Source organism: Epinephelus moara, chromosome 1, assembly GCF_006386435.1.
Source record: "Epinephelus moara isolate mb chromosome 1, YSFRI_EMoa_1.0, whole genome shotgun sequence".
Lineage (NCBI taxonomy): Eukaryota > Metazoa > Chordata > Actinopteri > Perciformes > Serranidae > Epinephelus > Epinephelus moara.
The window spans coordinates 32,380,452-32,389,815 of NC_065506.1; the positions used below are offsets into that span (position 1 = coordinate 32,380,452).

Below are 9,364 nucleotides of genomic sequence, written 5' to 3' on the forward strand. Positions count from 1 at the left end.
TTTTATTATTATTATTATTATTATTACTATTACTATTTTTTTATTATTATTATTTATTTATTTTTATTTCATTTTATTTTATTTTATTTTATTTATTCATTCATTCATTTTAATTTTTTGGATGAAAATGCGCATTTCCTGCGCCGTGTGTCTCCCTTGGGTGCGTTTGTGTGCGAGGGGCGGGCCGACCTCAGCAGGGCGGGTCTTTCTACTTTTGAAGCACATGATGAAAAGCTTGTAGTTTTGCACAATCTGACTCTGCAGAGTTTGCTGTTTCAACACAGTGAAGCCTGAACAGAAACCATCTTCACACCCACACAGACTGCACACTGACACTGTGACTGTAAACATGGCGTCCTCAGAGCTCGGTAAGACTTGTCTTTCATTCAGATTTAATTAATGTCGTCATTATAAAGTTGTGTGCGACATGCAGGTTAGCTCATGTAGCTAACATTAGCCAACGTGGTCATCTTTGCCTCGATACAACACACACTTACTTCTCTTTAGTGTGTATAAAACTGAGTTAAGATGTGTGTTAAGTCTCTGTATCTGTCTTTGCAGCACTTTTGAGTGTGTCAGACAAAACTGGACTGGTGGACTTTGCCAAAAGGCTGGTGAATGCTGGACTGTCTCTGGTGGCCTCAGGTGGCACAGCTAAAGCCCTGCGTGATGCTGGGCTGGCTGTCAGGTGGGTGCTGAAATAATCCTTAAAATAAAACTTAAATCCAGTGTTTGTCACTAAGATGCAGCAGCTACCTGAGGGTGGCCTTCTCTAAGATAAGTGCCTGTGCTGTGTGTCAGGGATGTGTCTGAGCTGACTGGACACCCAGAGATGCTGGGGGGCAGAGTGAAGACCCTGCACCCGGCTGTCCATGGAGGCATCCTGGCCAGGAAAACCCCCACTGATGCTGCAGACATGGAGAAGCTGGGCTACAGCCTGGTCAGGTGAGAACAACCCTGAAACATTTAAACACACATACATTCACACTTTAAAATAGCCTGAGGTTTATAAACACTTAGTGGATAGTTATTTGCATCAGAGGGGTAAAAAGCTGAATTAGAAATGATTCCTACAAAGCAGTTAAATCAAAGAGCGTGCAGGACCTGAGGCAGATCACAAGCTCACATGTGTAAGAGTACAGGCTTGTCTTGTCCCATTAGGAAGCATGTGCTGTTGATTTAGCAGCTGGATAATTTGGAAAGTGCTGCTCCTGCTAAAGGATCATCCCGTGACTGAAATTTGTTTAAGACAAGCGGAAGAATGTGATTAGGTCAGGGAGTTTAAAGTTTTGTTCTTGGGGAGCACAAGTACACACTTGAGTAACAATCTGATAGACACACAGAAGTATTGGTTTCTTTGTCTTTCAAACTCAGAGGAGAGTTTAATCTGTGTGTGCATGTGATATAGAGGTAAAGGTTGAGTGGGTCATCTGATTAGGGTGTAAGAATAAGGATGAAGCTCACAATTTAAGGCTGTGTGTATTATGGGCCAGAAATATTTATACATATCTCGGTGTTTTAAGGCTGAATAGTGATAGACGACACATATGTATGTTTGGGTATTTTCTACAAAGCAAGTAGTGCTGCTGGAACTTACAGTCCCCTGGGATGACAGGATGGAGGAGGCCCATGAGCGAAAGAAGGCCATATACCTTGCCCTGTCTAGAGAGTGGTTGGAGGGCCCACTGAGAGCCAATCGAGGTTGGCTGCAGGGGCAACTATGCACCGGGCACTCAGGCTCCTCGGCATCAGAGGGTTGCAGGAGAGGGAAGCCACCAGGCAGCAGAAAAAGCCTCAAGGTAGCTGTAGATCAAGAGGGCAGATACGCAAAGTAGTGCGCTGCCTGGACACAAGCTGGGTACTGACCACCTCCAGCTGGGTCGCCCAGGTGAGGGTGTCTCATGATCAAAGACCTGAAACACCCTATGTCCCTGGGTTCATCACTGATCATGTGTCCAAGCTGTACCATCTAGGTGTTTCAAATAATAAAGTGAGCTAAATGTTCACTAAGTAACATCTACAGTAGACGGGCTAAAATGAAAGGACTACAAATAGCCTCAGATTCCACACATGCTGCAAAACCAATCATTTAGACCAAGGAGGCCATGTCAAGCTTCTGTTAGACTCACTGAAGCTTGAACGAGCTTGGGTGCTCAACTTGTACTTATTTATTAATGGACATTTTAAAGTATTTTTAAGGCCGGCATCTTACACTATTTTAAGCTGCACTCTGCACTGTGTTGTCAAATTACATTTAGTCATTTGTCCGGGATAGTACAGCAAGTGTTGTGAATGTACTAATGTTTCCACACAAATGAAGTTCCTAAAGAATAAGTTAACTTCCCTGCTTGAAAATATACAGTTGCAAAACATGTAAATGAAAAATAATTTTGGAGAAAAAAAAGGCCTATAGTGAATTGAAAATACGGCAGTCTCTGAGAGTGCTTCTTGTTTTCAACAACAATAACAGACTGATTAAAATAAATTACAATTCTGTTTTCCTCTCCTGATTTACAAAGCACACAGCAGTGCAGATAACAATAGATATGTAAACAGAACAATAATAAAAACAATAGTTAAACAATATATCAACATGTAAATGAAAAGATATATAAAATAAATACCCTATATTGATTTAAAAAAAAAAAAAGACCAATCTGAGAGTGAGGTGTTCACTCATACATACAGACAAAGTTGAAAGTCTGTTGTGATTCTGCATCACTGAAGGCAAATTGTGGCTAACTGTGCTGAAATGATAAGTCGATTAATCAATTAGCTAATGGACAGAAAATAAATCATCAACAGTTCTGATTAATCATTTATATAAGAAAAAAATCCAAACATTAGCCAGTGTTTAGCTCATCTAATGTGAGGATTTGCTGCTTTGCTCTGTTATATTAAACTGTAGATGAAATATCTTTTAGGTTTTGGACAAAATAAGCATTAGAAGATGTCACCTTGGGTCCTGGGAAATTATTATGGGCATTTTTGATGTTAGATAAAAGCAATTGATTGATAAATGCACACAAATAATGTTTCTCTATTGGTTAGATTGTGCGACAGAGAAGCAGTGAAGGAAAGCAAACTGATCAATTTCAGGCATGTAGCAGAAAGTCCTGGCTCCAGTGTGGGAAGTAGAAAGATAGTTTATCTAACAGAACAAAACTCTTTAATAGAGCAAGTGTTGGTTTTCATGCATCCTTCAAAAAGGAACAGTGAGTGCATTAAGTGGCATAGATTTGAGCATACGAGGATTCTTGTGCATGATGCCTCATTTGGTCTTTCTAATCTTTGTAATGGCCTAAATATGACATATTTTCCAAACTTATCAGGTATACCTATTTTTTTAAGGTAAAACAGCTCTTGAAATTGGTTCATGTTTTGACGCCATGAGCATGAACACATTATGAAAGCTAGAATTACAAGCACGTCTTACGATGTCTTCTACAGCTGCACTTTTAAAAGGTTTTTGCATCTTGCAATCTTGTCCGTCATGATATGTGTGTGTTGCAGTTATGTGTGTATACATGTGTGTTATGTTTTTTCAAACAGATGATGATGATCTTTATGAAGAGTGTGACAGTTATTCTGTGTTTGCTCTTTTTAAGAGTGGTTGTGTGCAACCTCTACCCATTTGTGAAGACCGTCTCTAACCCGAATGTTACAGTGGAAGACGCTGTGGAGCAGATAGATATCGGTGAGATGTGCAGATAAGATTGTGTGCATACTGTTTCAGAATATTAAGCTATTTTTAATTATTACTATTATTATTATTATTGATGGTGCACTATTCATGAAAATATGAGGCAGATCATAGTCCAAAATATTCCTTACATACCTTGTCTATATGTTCTGGGGGATCCATCACCACTAAGCAACTTCCCTACACCTCCAGCAGACTGGATTCATACAGCTACTATGTTGGGCAGGAACATCATTGTCAAAGAATGGAAATCTGTCGATTTACCTCCAGCACATGTTCACCTCTCTCATCTTGAAATTGTAGCAGCTTATGAGAAATTATCTTTTAGGATTAATAACCAAGTGTTGATCACTAAAATAAACTCATGTGCCTTTAAAAAAAGTGTTGTTGTTTTTGTCCTCCCAGGTGGCGTCACTCTGCTGAGAGCAGCAGCCAAGAATCATGCCCGGGTGACCATAGTGTGTGATCCCACTGACTATTCGCTGGTTGCCAAGGAGATGGAGAGTTCAGTAGACAAAGATACAGCCTTGGAAACACGCAGGACTCTGGCTCTCAAAGTAACATGACTTGTTTTTCCCACCATTTTAACTCACAAGTAGGAACTGAGTTTGTACAAGTGCTACACACTCTCTAGAGTCTGTTTTCCTCTTCTCTAGTGCAGCTTAACTTTTGGATATGTGGGAGTGTTTTTTAAGGCTGTAAAAATGTAGATTTAAGAGCTCAAAGAATGGCTCTACAATCTAAGTGAAGTATGGCTCTATAATCCCCCCTTTATCAAATGTGAACTTTTGCTTGTTTTATTAGTTTGTTATGATAGTAATCAGAGTATCTTTGGGTTGTGGACTGTTAGTCTGACAAAACAAAGTGTCTGAATGTTTGAACTTTGACTTCAGAAAATCATGATGAGCAATTTGATCTTCTAGATGAGGTGATTAATCAAGGAAATGTTAAGCAGATTGATTAATAATGAAAATAATCATTAGAGCATCACATCACAGTCTTAAAATGAACTCTCTTAAACCTGTTGATGCCCCTTTCTAAGCATAGCAACAATAACAAGTTTGACGAGATGTGCGCAAAGGACCGGGACAGACTATTTCCTGACTTGTCACAGTCTTGAGCTGTACAGTTTGAAAGCAGCATTTTAAAGTTGCAAAGACTTAAATTCTGCGTCACTATCAGCCTTTCTTGTCTAATCACATATACCTCAAACATCCGTTAATCCCGCCCCGTCACTGTTCAGACTTGTTCCAGTCTAATCTCAGTCGTAGCAAAGACTAAGAGGAACAAGAGGTGAATCTTGCCTCTGGCTTTTTTTAATGAAGGAGCAGGTCTTAAAGTGATGATTGCATAATAGTAACCTGTTAGATTCTTACGAAACATAAGGATATGCCAGGAGGTTTCTGAGGCAAACGTCAGTTAATATAAGAAATGTGTCGATTATATCACAGTTGAGATAATTCTCCTTTACAGTGTCTTCGTCAGTACGAGCTTAAGCTTAGTCATGTTAATGTTGTCAGACAAAAACAGGATGGTAACCAAGCTCAACAATCTTGCTGTCCTCATTTGTTCCCCTTTTTTTTTTTTTGCTGTTGTTTGTGTACAGATTAGGGTCAGTGCACGACAAAGTCCAGCGTAGACTCCAATGTTGGAATGTGTGTTTAGGTTACAGAGTTTGACATCGGAGGACTTGTAAACTTTCACCTTGTAGTCAGACTGAACTCATCGTTGGGACGCTGCTTTGGGATGAAACCCACATAAGTTATGCAGTTGTTAAATGGTCACAGCCTCGTATTACCTTCTCAATTGTGGAGTGATAAATTGTAAATCCCTTGAGGTTTATAACTCTGGCTTCAGCACACATTAGAGTATGTATTTCTGTATTTCTTTGTCATCAGTGTTTGATGTTCTCTGCTCTTCAGGCCTTCACACACACAGCACAGTACGACGAGGCCATATCGGATTACTTTCGAGGGCAGTACAGCCGCGGTGTTTCCCAGCTGCCTCTGCGCTATGGCATGAACCCTCACCAAGCACCCGCCCAACTCTACACTCTGCGCCCAGCCCTCCCCCTCAAAGGTAGAGCCCACATCACATCATGGCTGTCTCAGCTGAGCTAAATGTGTCAGTGTGTTTAGAGGTATGTCTTTTAAAGGTGTAGTTTAAGACTTTGGGAATTTGATGGTATGGTATTGATCTTCTTGTTTAACTTTCTGCCATAAACAGAATTAACATAGATGACAAATAAAACTGGATTTTGTGAGTAGTGCCACATCAATATCCCTGTCACCCTAAAGTGACCATGTTAGAGAACAGCTGATACAAGTTACAAGGCAGGAGGAGAGGGAGGTAATTCAATGATGTGAGGTATTTTAAGAAAGAGGTTACTAATTTTCATAGAGGTGCAAATATTGCAAACTATAAATATGTTTTTCTTAAACATTCATTTTGCCCCCCCTCAGTTGTCAACGGTTCCCCCGGCTTCATCAACCTGTGTGATGCTCTGAACGCCTGGCAGCTGGTCAGAGAGTTAAAGAGCGCCCTCGGCATGGCTGCTGCCACCTCCTTCAAACACGTCAGCCCTGCTGGTAAGACAAAAAGAGACACACTCATTACTGTACAAATATTGACTTGAAATAATGTGCCGTGAAACTGAAATGACTCTCTTTCACGTTTCTTCTGAAGGAGCTGCAGTGGGAGTTCCTCTGACCGAGGAGGAAGCCAGAGTGTGCATGGTGCATGACATGCTGAAGGATCTGACCCCGCTGGCTACGGCCTACGCCAGGGCAAGGGGCTCAGACAGAATGTCTTCGTTTGGAGACTTCATCGCTGTGTCGGATGTTTGTGACGTTCCCACCGCCAAGATTATATCAAGAGAGGTAAAGTCATGTGTCGAAGAACAAAAACAGATGTTTGTTTTTGCTGTAATGCTGACTAAGTGTACATGCACAAAATATTCTGTTTTTTTACCCTTCATCCTAAAAAGACAATGTTCCTACAAAGCTGTTTACACAGCTAATGAAAATGACTATTCCACTAACATTCCTGTGCACATGCAGCTGTGCATGCTCTGATTAATGTCGTTTATTTCAACAAAACATGGAAAAGTGGAACGGCTGGTCCCTGATTCAATTTGGTTGTTCTCAGGTGTCAGATGGCATCATTGCTCCTGGTTATGATGAAGAGGCACTCAAGATTCTCTCCAAAAAGAAGAATGGCAACTACTGTGTGCTTCAAGTGAGAGATTTTTATCAGTCATCATTTTTGTGTTGAAATAAAGATGACTAGAATCAGAGTTTGGTAAAATTCTCTGATTAACAATGTGTGTGTTTATCCCAGATGGATCCAGACTACGAGCCCGATGAGACCGAGGTGAGAGTGTTGTTTGGTCTCTATCTCAAACAAAAGCGGAATGGAGCACTCATCAATAAGGAGTTCTTCAACAACGTCGTTTCCAAGGGCTCGGTGAGTCACTGCAGTGTGTTTACTTCCTCTTAAAGTCATTCTTTCATGATGGACACAATCCAATCTTGTGTTCACGCTTTTGATTGTTTTTGTGTCCACAAGCTCTCCGAGGATGCCGTGCGTGATCTCACCGTGGCCACCATCGCTGTCAAGTACACTCAGTCCAACTCTGTGTGCTATGCTAAAAACGGACAGGTGAGAACAGGCAGATGAAAGGAGGAGAGAGGAGTCTGGATGGGGCCGTTAGTTTTGCTCTAATGTCTCCTCTTGTCTTACAGGTCGTTGGTATCGGAGCGGGTCAGCAGTCTCGTATCCACTGCACTCGGCTGGCAGGTGACAAAGCTGACAACTGGTGGCTGAGGCACCACCCTCGTGTCCTGACCATGAAGTTTCGCAGTGGTGTGAAGCGAGCGGAGATGGCCAACGCTATTGACCAGTATGTCAGCGACACCATTGGAGAGGTAAGAGGGTCATGATGGGCAACAGGCAGCTTTAAAGGGATTTTCTTCTTACCTGTAGTGCTTAAAAGGTCTTGAAAGCATTAAATTTAAGTGTCTAATACCTGTAGACATTAGATTTCTCTTCATTACTTCATTTGGGTAGATCCATTAAAATTGTTCCCACAGTTGCCGTCAAAAACACAGTCATCCTGTTTTCTGTGTGATATCTAATGTTTAATGTCATGTCAAGTTTGAGATACTGAAATTAAATGCAGACTCCTGTATTGTGCGTGTGTATATTGTGTTGACAGGGCCCAGACTTGGCAGTTTGGCAGGCGATGTACGACGAAGTGCCTGAGCGTCTGTCAGAGACTGAGAAGAAGAACTGGATCAGCTCCCTGCAGGCCGTGGCTGTCAGCTCTGACGCCTTCTTCCCCTTCAGAGATAACATCGATCGAGCCAAACGGGTAAATATAACACTGTTCACAAACGCATGAGTTTATAATGTATGCACTTTATTGAGAAATTGCATGGGAATGGCCTGCAGACACCTTCTGCAATAAAATCTTTTGTAAACTCTACTGACTCTGAAAACATTACTGTACTGACAAGCTTTCCAACCATAAATACTAACGTTTCTTCCCTTTTTGTGTGTGTGTGTGTGTGTGTGTGTGTGTCTGTAGAGTGGTGTGGAGTACATCGCAGCTCCAGCAGGCTCTGCTGCTGACGAGGTTGTGATTAATGCCTGTAATGAGCAGGGCATCACTCTGGTGCACACCAACCTGCGGCTCTTCCACCACTGAGCGCCTCAGCGTTTTCTCCAGGTGTTCTTTAAACCAAACTCACAGTTCCGCATTATTAGAGTCAAAATCTTTTTCTAACATTCCTGATGCTCAAAACATTCCTACCCTCATCATGCTGTAGTGTAGAGTGTAGAGGTCACAGATGCACTGTTTTATAACACTTTAACTGCATTCCTTATGTGTGATCCTAACTTTAGAGAGAGACAGTAACTGTTGATGGTAATTCTAGTTCAGTCATGTTTCACTGTGAAATAAACCGTTAACAACAGTTCATGTGTATTTTGTATGTTTTTATCCATGCTAGCAGCAGGGCTCTAGGGTTCTTATTTTCAGTCCACTACTTTGGTTCGGACCACACTTCAAAATCTGTGCCTGAAAAGCGACTCTAATGCTTAAGTGTCTTAACCCTGCATTCTTTCAAATAGCCAGCAGGGGGCACCTTAACCAGTTAATGCAAAAAATGACCCTGCTTCTCACTTGATTTATTACCTCAGCAAACATTTTCCTAATGAGTTTATGGCCTCGATCGATAGTTTCAAGTCTTCTTTGATACAGCCTGATGTTTATTTTGTAAATTACGGTCCCATTTAGAGGAAAACAGATGATAAAGCAGGGCATGCTTGAGGGCAGTGGTTCAAAAGTGGGTCGCAGGTCCATTCTGAATGGACTGCAAGTGACTTAAAACTTGTCAATTTTGTAAAAAAAAAAACACTTTATTTTGAAATATAGTGAATTTCCAGCACAGAGCTTTTATTTTGAAGTGCCAATTCCTGCTGTAGATTGAGTGAGTAAGGACAGCTACATGACAGAGACCGCAAACTAGCTTGACGACATGGCCAAACAGAAGTATGACACTGAATATATTAGTGTGTGGACTTTATACTAATGACTAAGAAGAAATCTGGACCCTGTGGCTGGACCAGTTGGGAACCACTGCTTCAGGGCGTGGCTCC

At 41.3% G+C, this 9,364-nt stretch overlaps 1 protein-coding gene across 1 annotated transcript; it reads left to right on the top strand.

Annotated features, from left to right (window-relative positions):
* Nucleotides 1-208: 208 nt before the first annotated feature.
* atic (5-aminoimidazole-4-carboxamide ribonucleotide formyltransferase/IMP cyclohydrolase) lies at nucleotides 209-8,679 on the top strand. The gene is made up of 14 exons (XM_050049568.1): nucleotides 209-368; nucleotides 562-688; nucleotides 802-945; nucleotides 3,609-3,697; nucleotides 4,109-4,260; nucleotides 5,626-5,782; nucleotides 6,166-6,291; nucleotides 6,389-6,582; nucleotides 6,851-6,940; nucleotides 7,043-7,168; nucleotides 7,271-7,363; nucleotides 7,447-7,629; nucleotides 7,920-8,075; nucleotides 8,292-8,679. The coding sequence occupies exons 1-14, from the start codon at nucleotides 350-352 to the stop codon at nucleotides 8,409-8,411; spliced, it is 1,776 nt and encodes a 591-aa protein (XP_049905525.1). The 5' UTR covers nucleotides 209-349; the 3' UTR covers nucleotides 8,412-8,679.
* Nucleotides 8,680-9,364: the final 685 nt, after the last annotated feature.